A 17,417-nucleotide genomic window follows, 5' to 3' on the forward strand; every position below is an offset into this window, starting at 1 on the left:
AGGCAGAGAGAGAGGAGGAAGCAGGCTCCCTGCTGAGCAGAGAGCCCTATGCAGGGCTCCATCCCAGGACCCTGGGATCATGACCTGAGCCAAAGGCAAAGGCTTTAACCACTGAGCCACCCAGGCGCCCCAAATGTTAGCATTTGTTAAAAGTTTTATTTCTTAGTGATCTGTACATCCAAAATGGGGCTGGAACTCACAATCCCAAGCTCAAAAGTTGCATGTCCCACTGACTGAGCCAGCCAGGCGCCCTGCAAATGTTAGTATTTAATTTGAATGTAAAATCATCAAAATTATGCAGTTCATATTTTACAGCTCTTGTACGCATGTGTACTTCATCCTTATCAGAAATGAGGAAATACTAAACAAAACTAGCTCAATCATTTTATTCCACTTCTTGATACCTATATATTCTACCAATCTTTAATTTCAGCCTAATGATAAGGAAGGACTGAAAAGAAAAGAGATTATGGGTTGCTTAGTTTTTCCTATTCTTTCTGTGTCATTATAATGCTGAAATGCATAATGCTGGTTGGCTAATACTGAGAAGTAACCAGAGTAAGAAAGGGTATAATGGGATTTCTTGCTTGTTTGTGTTTCTTAAAATGCTGGAAGCCCAAATTCTGGTTCTAACAGCAAGTGTAGCCTCTAGAAGCTCTCAGTGTCCTTGCTTACTCATTTGTAGATGTAACCTGCTGACTTTATACTAGCTTTGGGTCTCATCGAACTCTCACACATTGTGAGCCCAATGGAATCCTGTGTTCCTGCTGCATCTCAAGCCCTATATTGAACTATGGCAGCAAGAAATAGCTGACCTATCACACACATCTCCTCTGCTCACATGCACGCTCCAGTGTTGCACCAGATTTCACTCATGAAACACAAATCCAAACATGAAGTTGTTAAAAATTTCAAGATAATTTTAAGACAGCAGAACGTTAAACTAAGCTCAGGGCCTTCTGAGAGCAGAGTGCTAATGGGCTGACATCACTGGCCACACACCCATGAAGTGTGCTCTGTCTGCCCCATAGGTTTGCACCAAATGTCTGAAGTGCCTTGCTACTTGTGGAGAGATTGTTGCTGCCAATTATCTTCTCTCCTTCTTCCTTGGTAATGGAACCCCATTTTTATCTGGGGTTGTAAGGTGCACAGCTAAAAACTACATTTTCCAGCAGCTTCTCCCACTACAATAGCCATATGAAGACATTTTGGTTAATCAGATGCATGCAGAAATGTATGAGATTTAGGGAAGTAGCCTCATTTCTCCTTCCAAACTGTTTAGAATAGAGCTGTGACACCTAGAACTCCAGCAGTCATTGGAACATGAAGTAACAATTAGGTTCTCTAAGGAAGCAGAAGGTGCCTGAGTTCCTGAAAAATAATGGGGCTGTCACATGTGCCCTTGACTGCTCACCTCAGGGCTTTTTGTGTGTGAGAAAAATAAATTTGTATTTCAACCGTTACTCTGTATTTATTTTATTTATTTATTTATTTATTTTGCTAAAAATACTTCCTTTTATGCAAAGGTCATGGTTTTAGTATAAGCAGTAGAAATAAAGAGTAAGTGTTTTGAACTCAGGTACTAATACCTCTTTCATTTCTTCTATGGACCTTGCAGAAAGTGGTTGATTTTCTGTTTCTGGAATTGCTGTTCTTCTTCTCTTCAATCTCCCGTTGGATTTATAGGTGTTTGCAATCTTTATATAAGCTATTTAGCTGATCTCCCGCTACCTGAAGTAGTCTCAGCCTGCTACTTCTCCGCCATCTTGACTCCCCCCCCCCCCTTACTCTGTATTTAAACCATTATTACTTGGCTGCTGTATTATATGCAAATGAAATTAATCCTAATTTATAGATAAAGCTGCACTAGTTCATAGGTTAACAAGTTAAACTGTGTTTGAAATACAGTTCTTGGGGCGCCTGGGTGGCTCAGTGGGTTAATAAGCCTCTGCCTTCGGCTCAGGTCATGATCTCAGGGTCCTGGGATGGAGCCCCGTATCGGGCTCTCTGCTTGGCAGGGAACCTGCTTTCTCCTCTCTCTCTCTCTGTCTGCCTCTCTGCCTACTTGTGATCTCTCTCTGTCAAATTAAAAAAAAAAAAAAAAAAAAAAAGAAATACAGTTCTTGGTGGGGCACCTGGGTGGCTCAGTCAGTTAAGGGTTTGCCTTTAGCTTGGGTCATGATCTGGGGGTCCTGGGATTAAACCCCATGTCAGGCTCCCTGCTCAGTGGGGAGTCAGTTTCTCCCTCTTCCTTTGCTCCTCCCACCCCCAAGTAAATAAATAAAATTAAAACAAAAACAAAACCAAAACCAAAAGCAAATACAATTCTTGGGCAGCCCTCAATTTGTTATTGGGTAACACGTTTTGAAGCCCTGGCTGGAGCGGCAACCATTTCTAGGATTAGAGACACTTTTCCTCTTTCTTCCCAGTTCAGGGCTATGTTCTGGTGCTCTGAGACTGTTACAGTGTTACAATGCAATGTTCAAGAAAGACAATTACAGGGGCGCCTGGGTGGTTCAGTGGGTTGAAGCCTCTGCCTTCCGCTAGGGTCGTGATCCCAGGGTCCTGGGATCGAGCCTCGCATCGGGCTCTCTGCTCAGCAGGGAGCCTGCTTCCTCTTCTCTCTCTCTCTGCCTGCTTCTCTGCCTACTTGTGATCTCTGTCAAATAAATAAATAAAATCTTAAAAAAAAAGACAATTACAGTACTAACAGGATAACTTGAGTATAGCATTTTATTTTTTCTAAGTAATTTAAATACCAATATCTTTCAATGAGCATGGGAAAGAAAATCATTAATCCTTGTGAATAATTGTAATACTACCTATAGAGAAGAGAAGTCAACCGTTAAGTCTGCCAACCATGAAAAATGGTTGCTGCCATTGAAGAGATCAAGTTGACTAATACTGCCATCTAGAGTTCAAAATCAAAACTACCACTTCTTATCTGTAAAGAAACTGAAACACGGGGTTTGGATAGGTCAGCTTTTTTGGATTGTTTTAGGGTTTTGTTTTTAAATTTTTATTTAAATTCCAGTTAACTAGCATACAGTATAATATTAGTTTCAGGAGTACGATATACTGATTCAGCACTTCCATTCAGCACCCAGTGCTCATCACAGCAGGTGCTCACCTTAATTCCCATCACCTATTTATTTATTTATTTATTTATTTTTAAAGATTTTATTTATTTATTTGACAGAGATCACAAGCAGGCAGAGAGGCAGGCAGAGAGAGAGGAGGAAGCAGGCTCCCTGCTGAGCAGAGAGCCCGATGCGGGACTCGATCCCAGGACTCCGAGATCATGACCTGAGCCGAAGGCAGCGGCTTAACCCACTGAGCCACCCAGGCGCCCCACCCCCCATCACCTATTTAACCCAGGTTCTCCTCCCCTCTGGTGACCATCATTTTTTTTTTTTTTTAAGATTTTATTTATTTGACAGACAGAGATCACAAAGTAGGTGGAGAGGCAGGCAAAGAGAGAGGAGGAAACAGGCTCCCTGCTGAGCAGAGAGCCTGATGCGGGGCTCAATCCCAGGACCCTGGGATCATGACCTGAGCTGAAGGCAGAGGTTTTAACCCACTGAGCCACCCAGGTGCTCCTAGTGACCATCATTTTATTCTCCATAGGTTGGAATCTGTTTCCTGGTTTGACTCTCCTTCTCTCTCTCTTCTTCCCTTTGCTTGTTTGTTTCTTAAATTCCATATATAAGTGAAGTCATATGGTATTTGTCTTTTTTTGACAATTTCACTTAGCATAATTCTTCATTCTCTGCTTAATTTCACTCAGCATAATAACTCTCTAGTTCCATCCAGGTTGTACATATGTCAAGATTTCATTCTTTTTTATGGCTGAGCAATATTGCTGTGTGTGTGTGTGTGTGTGTGTGTGTGTGTGTGTGTGTGTGTGTGTGTTTGTATGCACACCTTCCTTATCCATTTGTCCATCAGTGGACACTTGGGCTCTTCCATAATTTGGCTATTGGTGATAATGCTGCTATAAACGGTGAGGTGATGTATCCCTTTGCATTAGTATCCTTTGGATAAATACCTAGTAGTACAATTGGTGCTCTATTTTTAACGAACCTCCATACTGTTTTGCAGAGTAGTTGTACTAGTTTACTTTCCCACCAAGGGTGGGAATCCTCACCACAACACCTTGTGTGTTGTCTTGTTAATTTAATTTTATTTTTTTTAAAGATTTTATTTATTTATTTGACAGAGATCACAAGTAGGCAGAGAGGCAGGCAGACAGAGAGAAAGGGAAGAAGACTCCCCGCTGAGCAGAGAGCCCAATGCAGGGCTCAATCCCAGCACCCTGGGATCATGACCTAAGCCAAAGGCAGAGGCTTTAACCCACTGAGCCATCCAGGTGCCCTGTCTTGTTAATTTTAGCCGTTCTGACACTAGGTCAGTTTTTTCTCCTACTTACACCGGCTATCCTAATTGTCTTGTCCATTTGTGAAGAACCAGAGAGCTAGACATGTGGTGGACATGTGAGAGCATCATGACTAAACACTAGATTCTCCAAGCCTGTGAAGCTGAGAGCTGGGTATAACGCTTAGAGCTCTCATAACTCTCTTGCTACCTCTAAGGAGATTCTAGAACTCTGGAGTACACTGTGTGGAGCTGGATGATGAAGCACTCAGAGCAAGAGACAGGGTGAAGAGATACAGAGACATGGAATCATTAGGACAAGTTGAGTCCTTGTTTTCTTTTTAAGGTTTTATTTTTAAGTAATCTCTACACCCAATGTGGGGCTCAAACTCACTACCATGCCAGCCAGGCACCCTGACATTAAGTCCTTGTTGACCGCAATTCCTGAAATCAGCCATACTGATGGACGTTTTAGTTCAGTGACTGTCAGAAGAGGCTAAGTTACACTATCTGTGTAATAACACCTCCCAAAAGCTCAGGAACTTACAACAAAGACTGATCTCTCACTTACACTACATAAATTAGCTACACCTCTGCTATGCTGTTGGTTCTAATCTGGGTCCCAGGATGATGGAACAATCTCTATCTGGAAAATCACCAATTGTAACAGAAGAAAAAGAGAGGAGGAAAAATAAGTATTGGCCCTTAAGCCATCCGCCCAGAAGACACTCCCTGCTTGCATGTCATTGGCCAGAACAAAATCACATGCTCAAGCTTGACGCCATAGGGCACAGAGGCAAATCAAATATTTTTAATAATAATAATAATAATAATAATAATAATAATAATGCAATCTACAGTAAATTTCCCTTCTGCTTAAATGAACTTCGGTCATATTTTATGTCACTTGCAATCAAAAGACTCTAAAGTGAGAAAAGTGAGGAAAGAACAAAATTGGATATTTTTAAAAAGATTTATCTATTTATTTGAGAGAGAGAGAGCATTTGCAAAAGAGTTGTGGGGAGAGGGGTGCCTGGGTGGCTCAGTGGGTTAAAGCCTCTGCCTTCAGCTCAGGTCATGATCCCAGAGTTCTGGGATCGAGCCCCACATCGGGCTCTCTGCTTAGCAGGGAGTCTGCTTCCTCCTCCCTCTCTCTCTCTGCCTGCCTCTCTGCCTACTTGTGATCTCTGTCTGTCAAATAAATAAATAAAATCTTAAAAAAAAAAAAAAAAAGACCTGGGGGGAGGGAGAGAGGGAGAGAATCTGCAAGCAACTCCCCACCAAGTAGGGAGCCCGACATGAGGCTCAGTCCCACAACTCAAAAGATCATGACCCCGGCAGAAACCAAGAGTCTGTCACTTAACCAACTGAGCTACCCAGGAACCCCTAAATTAGATATTTTATATAAAATAGCCAACACATGGTAAACATTCAATAAATGGAGCTACCCTTTCCAAATGCATGAACACAGATGAATTGAGAATTATATCTTTTTCAAGCAATAAAAGTATGATCGACTTCTTTAATTTGCATTTCATTCACTTATCTCACATTCATTGAGTTCTTTTTATTTATTTTTATTTATTTTTTTAAAAATACTTATTCTAGAGAGAGAGCACGTGCAATCAGGGAGAGGGACAGAGGGAGAGAGAAAATCCTGAAGCAGACCCCCACTGAGCACAGAGCTCCACAGATGGCTCAATTCCGGGGCCCGGAGACCATGAGCCTAGCCAGAATCAAGAGTCAGCTGCCCAACCAGCTGAGCCAGCCAGTTCTTTTATGAGTTCTTTTTATGGATCAGACACTATGCTAGGTGGTGGGGACACCATACATTTATATGTTAGCTCTCCAGTTGCTTTGTTTTAAGGAAATATTTAATATGGGGCTCTTGGGTGGCTCACTGGCTTAAGCATCTGACTTGTGATTTGGGCTCAGGTCATGATCTCATCGGTCACGGGATAGAGCCCCATTTCAGGCTCTGTGCTCAGCAGGAGTCTGGGAGCTCCAGGGAGTCTGGGATTCTCTCTCTCCCTCTCTCTTCCTCGGCCCCACCCCCCACTCACAAGTGTGCGTGCTCTCTCTCTCTCAAATAAATAAGTGAATAAATCTTTTAAAAAGGAGAAAAAAGATTCTTTCTCTCTCTGTAGCCCCTCCTCCCCCTCTCTTAAAAAAAAAGAAAGGAAGAAAGAAAGAAAGAAAGACTTAATATGAGGGCTTAGTGTCTTATGCTGATGGTCCCAAACTCTTATCATTTGTGCATGAGGGAAATAAATATTGAGGAAATTACTATTCAGAAAAAGGTTATATAGAGTACATACTGAAATAGAACCTGAAGTCTGAATGCTATTCATTTACTTGCCACTCATAAACCCTTTTGTCCAATACATATTTGTTAGCGTCTGTCATGTGCCAGGCACTCTTGCAACAACAACAACAAAAGAACATTTATCCCTGTCTATAGAGAACTTAAAATGTACTAGTAAGAAGAGTGGAGCGGAGAGTACATGAATGGATGCGGTAAATAATAAAAATAAAACAGTAGTGCCGGGGCGCCTGGGTGGCTCAGTGGGTTAAGCCGCTGCCTTCGGCTCAGGTCATGATCTCAGGGTCCTGGGATCGAGTCCCGCATCGGGCTCTCTGCTCAGCAGGGAGCCTGCTTCCCTTCCCCTCTCTCTGCCTGCCTCTCTGTCTACTTGTGATCTCTCTCTCTGTCAAATAAATAAATAAAATCTTAAAAAAAACAAAACAAAACAAAACAGTAGTGCCAATGATGGCTAACATTGTCATAGTCCCCAATGACCTATTTTTGCCAAACCTAAAGACTAACACTCAACCTAGATCTTGCCCAACAAGCAGTTGACAGAGGTGATCATTTCCTTTTCCTTCACCTGCTTAGTACACACCACCCTTCCTGGTTTTCCTCCTCAGATAAGTCCTCTGTTTTGTGCTAGTCACATTCACGCCCCATTGAGTGATCTCATTGAGGCATCTGATGACTGATTTCTCATTTCTACACTGAGGACTCCCAATTTTAGGACTCTCCCTTGACTTCTCTGCACAGCTCCAAAATGGTTGGTCTTATTGCCTCCTTATATAAACAAGCATTTTACAGTTATTACCAGACTGAACTCGTGATCCACCAGCCCCAACATGGAGCCTCCCTCAGGGTTCCCCATCCCAGGAAAGGGAACCACCATTCACCCAGTTGCTCAGGCCAACCTTGGAATAATCCTAATCCCTTTTTTTCTTTCCGCCTACTTCCAACCTGTCAGCAAACCTGTGGACTCCTTCAAAACATCTTGAATGTGATTATTTGTTCTCTCCTCCCTTCCAGGGTGTTGCCTTAGTCCCAAGGTCAACCTTCAGACCTGGCCTCTTATAGCAGCCTCTCCTAACTGGCTTTTCTGCTTCCATTTTTATTCTACTATGTTACCATAACCAGAATGAGTCTTTTAAAACTGAAGTCCGATCACGCCACTTCTCCGTTCAAAAGCTTCCAACTGCTCTCCTTCACCTTCTGCCTTTAGATATGAGCGTGACACATACCATCCTTTTCCATGTCCCCTGGACTCTGCTCAAATGTCACTTCATCTGAGAAGTGTTCCCTGAAATCTTATTAAAAAAACAAACAAAACAAACAAAAAAACCCCACAAGTTCCTGGGGCACCTGGGTGGTTCAGTCTGTTAAGTCTCCATCTTCTGCTCAAGTCATGATCCTGGGGTCCTGGAATCCAGCCCCACCTGGGGCTCCTTATTCAATGGGGAGCCTGCTTCTCCCTCTCCCTCTGCCCTTGTCTCCTGATTTTGTTCTCTCTCTCTCTCTCTCTCTCTCTCTCTCTCTCACTTTCAAATAAATAAATGAAATCTTTTTTTAATAAGTAAAATCTTTTTTAAAACCCCAAAGTTCCTTTTGCCCCCACCCTCTATTACTTTACTGTGTTATTTTCCTTCATGTTGCCACTTGACATTATACTAAGTATTTACCCCTTTATAAACAGGAGAGTGTTAGTCCCAAGAGGATTTTGCTTTTCCACTGCCCAAAACAGCCTAGGAAAAAAGGGTAGGCACTCAGATGCGTTTGTTAAGCACTCCAAGCACTCCAAGCATTATTCTAGCATTATGCATTACCTGTTGAATTACCCTAAGGTTAGATTTACTGTCCACGTGTCATCGATGTGGTAGCTGAGGCACAGCTTCGTTAGGTAACTGGCCCAAAGTCGCACAGCTCATGAACTGCTTAGCTAGTATGTAAGTGAACGCAGGAGTCTTCCTCTGGAATCCCTCAGCGCTCCTCAGCACTGGGTGCTCACGTTTGAGCTCCAAAAGCCATTGGCCCGGACGTCAGGATGACTAAGGGTGCCAGGGCGGGGGCGTTGTGGTGGGGAGTTGGCCTCTAGGTTAAGTCCGGCCGGTCCACCTGCCTTTCTGGTTTCCGCAAACCAGCACTCAGCTGTCACTAGCCTCTGAGAGCGCGTAGGCGCGGCGCGCGGGAGAGCGATGTACCTCTGCTGGGACACCAACCGCCCAGGACCTCTGCGCCGGAGGCTGGCCGGCCGTGGCGGTGCGGAGCTGCGACAGGCGGCCTCCGGGGAGCGCCACTCCCTGCTGCTGCTGAGCAACGGCAAAGTGCACTCGTGGGGGGACAACAGCCACGGCCAGCTGGGGCGCAGGGCCGCGCAGCGCCAGGAGCAGCCAAGTGAGTGCGGGACAAAGGTGCGGGACGGGGGGCCAGGTAGTGGGGGTGCTGGGAGCCCCGTGTCTCTGGGCCCCACGATACGGCCAAACGATGCTCTACGCTGCCTGAGCTCAACTTCGTTAGTTTCGTTTTCCAGAACCGCAGTTTGTTTCGGTTTCCAGTTCATCTTAAAAGCGTAACTGAGAGCGGAACCTAATGGGACAGCGTGGTCCCTCCCACTGAGCCTTTCTAGACCAATCCCTGCCAGTGCGGGTCTCTCTGGACTAGAGGGACCTTCCAAACGTGGTTTCTGGGTGGAACACCCCTAACTCTCTCAGAAATACTCCAGGGCATCTTTTTCTAAAAAAAAAAAAAAAAAAGTATAATAGCATTTTTACCATTACTAATTATTATAGAAACACAGGGAGAGAAATTGCCTATAATTCCACTACCCAAAGATAACTATAATATTTTGATGTATTTGCTTTTTTGCTCTATTCTATATTTACTTTTATAAAAGCATGTCATTATATAGTTTGTATACGCGGTATTTATACAGCTCTATAAATTGCGCTCTTACGAAACATGATATCATGAACATATTGCTTTTTTATTATGTATTTTTTGAAAACACATTTTAAATTGTTGCAAAACATTCCAGGCTTTGACAATACAAGTTAATTCTTCTTCTTTGATGGACATTAGGTTTTCTCCTCATTAGGGACTGCTATAAATAATGCTGTGATTGCCATTATTTGACCAAATTTATGACTACTTACTTAAAATAAATACCAAGAGTTGTGTCTGGGAGGAAAAACTTCTCCTCTACCCTGTTAGTTCTTTTTCTGAAGGCCTGCAAACTAAGTAGACAAAGATTGAGGAAAAATATATACAATTTTATTAATATTTTATGTGCACAGGAGTTCACAGAAAAAAAGGAAACTCAAAAGTGGTTAAATTCGGGCGCCTGGGTGGCTCAGTGGGTTAAAGCCTCTGCCTTCGGCTCAGGTCATGATCCCAGAGTCCTGGGATCGAGGCCCACATCGGGCTCTCTGCTCAGTGGAGAGCCTGCTTCCTCCTCTCTCTCTGACTGCCTTTCTGTCTACTTGTGATCTATCTCTCTGTCAAATAAATAAATAAAATCTTTTAAAAAAAAGTGGTTAAATTCAAGGACTTATATTGCATTTTAGCAAAGAAAAGGGAGTTTGAGCTTCAAAAGATAATTAGTTGTGGGGAAGTGACTGGAAATATATGGGGGAGACTAGTGCCAGCTCCGGTGGTAAGAGTTCCTCTTCCCTTTCTGGTGTAGGGAAGGGAGGATAGATACCTTTACAAGGGAAATTTATGCCCTACTTTTAGGTGTCTAGTGGGAGGGCAGAGAACTCTTCCTGCATCTGTTGATTTTTCAGTTGCCTTCAGCACAAAATCATCATTCTGTCAAAGTGGTATATTTCGGGGTGGCATATCCTGATCCTTTAGGTGGAGATGAGAGGCAACATGATACCTGATGCCTAATTGTTTCCCAGGAATGTGGTACTAGTCTCTACCTTCATAAGTGTGTGAATCTTTGGGATATTTCTTATTATCCCATAGTTTGAAAATAAATCATTGAAAAGGATAGGATCACAAAGTTTTAAAAAAAGAAAACTGAAGTATTAGCAAAAACTTTTCTAGTAGTGATAATTTTAACTCAAAACCTCTTATAATTCAGAGACAAACACTTTGGGAAAGCAGTTTAGATTAACTTGTAAGAATCATGCTGTAATGACCAGGTTTTCATTTGTGGGCACCTTTGACCCATTAAGGGCATATAACTGCATTCCTCTTTGTGAGAGGATCTGGCTTCTGCCTCTCACATTCATGGGGAAGGCTCCCTGCTCACTTCTTCCTGAGAAGGCACTCACTATTCTCACTGTTCAGGGCTGGAAAGTTGGAATAGACATCTATTCTCTGTCTCCCTTTGTTTTGCTATCATCATCATAGAGAAATCTTAGGCCAAGCCTCATAGTCCCTACAAGTTCCCCTCCTCCATGAAACTCATCCCTTTGAATGGCAACCATATTCCCGCACAGACAGTGTAACATACACTTTTATATTTATATACTTTTTTCCTTCACATCTTAAGTGTGATTATCAGGCCTTGATTTAAAAGTCCATTGGAAAGGATGAGAAATCTGAGTGACCCTTCTTTTTTTTTTTTTTTTTTAAAGATTTTATTTATTTACTTGACAGAGAGAGATCACAAGCAGACGGAGAGGCAGGCAGAGAGAGAGAGAGAGAGAGGGAAGCAGGCTTCCTGCCGAGCAGAGAGCCCGATGCGGGACTCGATCCCAGGACCCTGAGATCATGACCCGAGCCAAAGGCAGCGGCTCAACCCACTGAGCCACCCAGGCGCCCGACCCTTCTTTTTGAAGAAAGTAAACTTGTTGTCTTAAACTTCTTGTTAAATTAATAATCTTCTGAGGTGTTTTGTTTTGTTTTTGTTCCTGAAGAACCAATCCAGGCATTGGAAACTCTACGTGTTGATCTCGTGAGCTGTGGAAAGGAACACTCTCTTGCTGTCTGTTACAAAGGAAGGGTCTTTGCATGGGGGGCTGGTTCTGAAGGGCAGCTGGGAATTGGAGAATTTAAGGAAATAAATCTTATACCTACGTAAGTATTTCCATTCACTCATTCATTCATCTGTTATTTTTCAGTTTCATGGGCAAGGCATTTATGCAAGATGTCAGGGTACAGAGATGACTATGACAAACACAGTCCCTAGCCTCAATGATTATAGTATAGTGAGAGAATGAGGCAGGAAAACACCTCCAACACCAACTATTGCTTAATTAGAGTCCTATGAAGGAGAAGGGCAGGGCATTTGAAATGAGAACCTGTGACCCTTTATCTACATCTTATGTATTGGAAATAACTGTGGGGACCCTCCCAGTAAATAAATAAATAAATAAATAAAATATATAAAGTAAACATAAAATATCAATAAAATAAAATAAATATTATTTTAAAGTAAAAGCATTACACAGAAGATACAGAAAGAAACCTTATCTGAACTTCCTTTCTGACTAAAGCAAGATCTCCTTGAAAAAAAAGCTGCTGTTAACAGCTTGGAGCAAGTTTCTTTTGAATTCAGTTGCTTTGAAGACAGATTGCCCAATCAAGATTAAAAAAACCTATGGAACCTTCCATACTCTCCTACTGAAGTCCTAAATCCCCTCCTTTGGCTGTTGATATATTTAAAGTGATTCCACAGATTTTCCATTACTGGGAGCTCCCCTGTGTACATGTAAATAAGCCTTGTTTTTTTTCTCCTGTTAATCTGTCTATTGTCAGTTAATTTGCATGTCCCCGTTCCCTATCCACTGGATCCAACCTGGAAGAGGAAGAGTTTTCCTCCCAACATAACCTTTTTGTTCTGTCTTAAGCCACTGGATCCTAATATTTTGTGTAGTAAGATGGGGGGAGAATCACAAACACCTTTCTAGGACAAATGGTACATTTTCTAGGACAAATGATACGACAAGCAGTCTGAATTGTGTGTTCATGAATTACATATTTAAGAATTTTTTTTTTTTTTTTTTGGTGAAAGAGTAATTTATTTATTTGATAGACAGAGATCACAAGTAGGCAGAGAGGCAGGCAGAGATCGAGGGGGAAGCAGGCTCCCTGCTGAGCAGAAAGCCCGATGCGGGGACTCGATCCCAGGACCCTGAGATCATGACCTGACCGAAGGCAGAGGCTTAACCCACTGAGCCAAACAGGTGCCTTGTTTAAGAATTTTTAAGAGTATAATTTTTAATACTTGGAAGTTACTTTTTGTTACTTCTCTGGTTTTTAATTGTATAAGAGAGTGTGTGGCTTTGGGGGACAAGCATTGAACTTGGAATGAAAAGACGAAGGTTTGAGTCTAGTTCTACAACATGATATCTATAACATGATTCCCTAGACCAAACCAGAACTCTGAATTCTGTTAGGTTCAACCATATGAAATTGCGGATAGTTATGTTTTTGATCCACAAAAATGGCAGTTTAGTAGGATTCAACCTAATGATTTCTTTATCGCATAGAGCTTAAATCAGGTGATATAGATACCAGTGTTCTATAAATTCTAAAGCCCTGTGTCATATGTGCATGAAGAAACTTTTCTTTTAAGCCAGTAAGTACAGAATAAAAGTTAGTACATTATATAATGCATTTAAAGTCTAATAAATATCACTTCTGTATTACAACTGTTTGGATTCTGCTTGTACCTTTTTTCCCCCAAGATTTTATTTATTTATTTATTTATTTATTTATTTGAGAGAGAGAGTGAGTGAGAGAGAGAGAGCATGAGAAGGGGGAGGGTTAGAGGGAGAAGCAGACTCCCTGTCAATGCAGGACTCAATGTGGGACTCTATCCCAGGACTCCAGGATCATGACCTAAGCCAAAGGCAGTCACTTAACCAGCTGAGTCACCCAGAAGTCCCTGCTCTGTACCTTTATATGTGCTGATGTCATGCTTAAAATAGTTTGAGGACTTTGGAATAAGGGTAGAACAGAAAAAAGAAGAAAATAAAGTTATTTCTGGGGAAAATATGCCCAGGTTACCAAAAATCCTGAAAATGATGGATGTGTACATGCAAACTTGTCAGTGTGACAGCTGTTTCAGACAAGTATCTCCTTACAATTGCTGACGATTACATGCCAATCAGGAAAATTGCCATTACTGTGGTGTTTTTGAATACTGCCAAACTGCCTTACATATCTGCAGTCATCCAGAAACCCATTTATCCTATTGTAAAAAAACATTAAAATAGCCCAGTTTAAAAAGAAAAGAAAGGAAGAGAAAGTTATTTCCCTAAACCAAATATCTTACCTGGGATTGTTTTAATATCTGTAGTTCATTTAGTGAGCCATTCTAAAGAAAGATTAATAAATTTTGTATCATTTTTATTACAGGAAGATAAAAACTCTGACTGATATAAAAATTATACAAGTTTCCTGTGGACATCACCACTCCCTGGCATTATCAGAAGGTAAAAAAAGGGGGTGGTTTTGGATCTTCTAAGTGTCATTACAAAGTAATTTAAAAAAAAAAAAGATGTTATTTTTTAAAGTGAGAGAGAGAGAGACACACACAGTGAGAGAAGGAACACAGGTATGGGGAGTGGAAGGGGGAGAAGCAGGCTTCCTGCCCAGCAGGGAGCCTGATGCGAGGCTGGATCCCAGGACTCTGGGATCATGACCTGAGCCAAAGACAGAAGCTTAATGCTTAATGACTGAGCCACCCAGATACCCCACAAAGTAATTTTTTTGAATATGGATGATGCCTGTTGATTTTTAATGTACTGGGGCTCATTTTAATGCATTAAGAAGTTTGTTGTGTTTTTTTTTTTAAGATTTTATTTATTTATTTGACAGAGATCACAAGTAGGCAGAGAGACAGGCAGAGACAGAGGGGGAAGCAGGCTCCCTGCTGAGCAGAGAGCCCGATGTGGGGCTTGATCCCAGGACCCTGAGACTATGACCCGACTGGAAGGCAGTGGCTTAACCCACTGAGCCACCCAAGCACCCCTAGAAGTTTTATTAACTCTTCAGATTTCATAAGCTATATTGTTCTTCATTTTTTCCCCTATTCTCTTTGTTCATATTATACTCTAAGTAGTGCCTAATTCATATAAATGCCATAAAGGGTCATCTCTGTTCACATGACCTGATCTGACTGTCACAGAATTTAGTAGTGGTTTTAGCTGGAACTTTGCCCTTTATGCTGAATGGTTGTATATACCAGCAAACTCAAGTAGACTAAGGTCTATTTGTCTTTTTTACTTAGATCAAAGAAAGAAAAGTCAAGATATTAAAATTATGACTTCACATGTTTTTCTACTAATAGCCCCATCCTTTGTCCAGCGTCAGTCAAAATGTTCCAATAGAGAGTATTGCAGAAGAAAAACTTTTCTCCTATCCTCTTTTTTTTTTAAAGAAGATTATTTATTTATTTATTTGACAGACAGAGATCACAAGTAGGCAGAGAGGCAGGCAGAGAGAGAGAGGAGGAAGCAGGTTCCCCGCTGAGCAGAGAGCCCAATGTGGGGCTCAATTCCATGACCCTGGGATCACGACCTGAGCCAAAGGCAGAGGCTTTAACCCACTGAGTCACTCAGGCGCCCTCTCCTATCCTCTTTGGTTCAGTACCTGGGAGTCTGCACATTTAAGTGACAAAAGATAGATTGACAAGAGAAAAGACACACCGGTTTTATTATTTTAGTGCATGGAAGTTTACAGAAAAGAAGTGAAACTCAAGAAGTGTTTAGACATGGGGGCTTATGAACCATTTTAATGAGGGAAGGACTTGGGCTTTGCAGGATGACCAATTGTAGGGAAATACATGGGAGGTGGAAGTACATGGGAGAAACTAATAAAAGATAAGAGTTATTTTATTTAGGGTTATTTGTGAGGACTCATGTTAAGGCAGACTGTCCATCTCTGGTGATGGGTCACTGCCCCATCCCGGGTGCAGGAGAAGAGGACACCTTCAAACGGGAAATATATACCTTGCACTTGGGTGGATAAGAGGAGGGCAGAGAATTTTTCCCACATTTGTGGATTCTCAGTTGCCTTCAGCTCAAAATAACCCTTATGCCAAAATGGCGTATTTTGGGGTGGCATATCGTGAGTGTCTTCCAGAGACATGTAACATTTGCATATCCCCCAGGTGATGTCATATGCATAATGGCAGCTGCACCACAGGGGCTCCGGACATTGCCTGGTTGCCTTCTGTGCGCCAGCTACTATGGGAGATGCTTTACGTCTGGAACCTCATGAAATCACTTAACAAACACAGATGCTGTGCATCATTGGTACCCTCATTGTAGAAATGAGAAATTGGGCTCAGAGACTTTTTGTGATTTGCCTCAGATCACACACTAAGAAATAGGAGTGAGATTTGAACCTGAATCTGTTTACTTCTCAACCCTAAGCAGTTAACCATGGTACCATGAAGGCCATGAGACCACAGCATAATCCTGTGGCTCTCGGAGAATTCCTTCCTACCATTTCCAGAGGTTTGATCTAGGGCAAGTTGTTTAACCTGACGATTTTCTCATCTGTAGGAGAACTGATGCCTATCTTATGGGGTGTTTAGAAGATTCAGTGAAAGAAAGAACACAATATATCCTGTACCATCCATGGCAGATAGCAGGAGTACAAGAAGGATTAGTCTTTCTTCCTTCCTTCCTTTCCTTCTTCTTCATTATTGAAACACCTTGAAGTGTCTCCCCAGGGTATTGATTTGCCTTTATACTGGTCTGGACTGAGGGTTGTGTGGAACCCACGTACCCAATACATTTGCTGTGGTGAACTGTGAGTTCTCATAGACCTTCATATGAGTTTGACATTGTGCAGTGGGTCCTCAGAAATTCTTTCTTTCTTTCTTTTTTAAGATTTTATTTATTTGACAGAGAGGGTGAGAGAGCACAAGCAAGGGAGCAGCGGGAGAGGGAGAAGCAGGCTCCCTGCCGAGCAGGGGGCCTGACACGGGGCCTGACACGGGGCTTGGGATCCCAAGACCCTGGGATCCTGACCTGAACCAAAGGCAGACGCTTAACCCTCTGAGCCACCAAGTGCCCCAGAAATGCTTTTCAGTGGTAGAAATAACTTTAGAAGAGTTAAAAAAGAAAAATTAGATATAATAACATAAAAATCTGAGCTTTATTAGCATTTTTCCGGGGAAACAATGAAGCATTAGAAGATCTTGATTTTTTTTACCTCATGTAAGCTACCCATCTTTGGTCAAATTCAACATAAAATGTTGATGGTCTTTTCCTTCCATAGAGTCATTCCACAAGTATTTTTTAAGTGCCTATGTCTCCAGCAAAGAGGATATATCTGTGAACATATCTAAGACTCTGCTTTCATGGAGCTTATATTCTGGAAGGTGTGTAGGGGAAGTGAACCTTACACATATAGACAAATAATTATGTCATATAACAGCGGTAAGGGTAGGAAGGAAAGTGAGGCCAGGAAAGGGAATGGGAGAAGGTACTGGAGTGGAGGGAAGGAATCTTTCTCTTTTATAAATGATGTTAGGGAGACTATCACTTACACCATGACCAGAGACCAAAAGAAGGGACGGAGGAAGACATAATGCTAAGGCCATGATCCAGAGGTATGATCTAGATGCAAAGGCAATGAGGTAGCAACAGACTCAGCAGTATGTTCAGCAACAGCAGGGTCTCTGGAAAGGTCTGCGCAAGGGAGAGATAAAGGTCTGAGATGTGTCCTGGGGAACACTGGTGACCCGGGGCTTGTGAGCTGTGGTGAGAATTAGCCTTTTAATGAGCAAGATAGCAAATTCCTAAAGGGTTCTATCTGACCTTTTTTTTTTTTA

At 42.1% G+C, this 17,417-nt stretch overlaps 1 protein-coding gene across 2 annotated transcripts in view; it reads left to right on the forward strand.

Moving 5' to 3' along the window:
- Window positions 1–8,743: 8,743 nt before the first annotated feature.
- HERC6 (HECT and RLD domain containing E3 ubiquitin protein ligase family member 6) overlaps window positions 8,744–17,417 on the forward strand; it is a 57,727-nt gene continuing 49,053 nt past the window's right edge. For both annotated transcript variants that reach the window (XM_047717951.1, XM_047717952.1), the window contains exons 1-3: window positions 8,744–9,070; window positions 11,542–11,701; window positions 13,988–14,064. In XM_047717951.1, coding sequence (XP_047573907.1) covers window positions 8,872–9,070; window positions 11,542–11,701; window positions 13,988–14,064 — 436 coding nt within the window. In that variant the 5' untranslated portion in view covers window positions 8,744–8,871. The remainder of the gene's footprint in view (window positions 9,071–11,541; window positions 11,702–13,987; window positions 14,065–17,417) is intronic.

The sequence above is a fragment of the Lutra lutra genome, chromosome 2 (assembly GCF_902655055.1).
Source record: "Lutra lutra chromosome 2, mLutLut1.2, whole genome shotgun sequence".
Classification (NCBI taxonomy): Eukaryota; Metazoa; Chordata; class Mammalia; order Carnivora; family Mustelidae; genus Lutra; species Lutra lutra.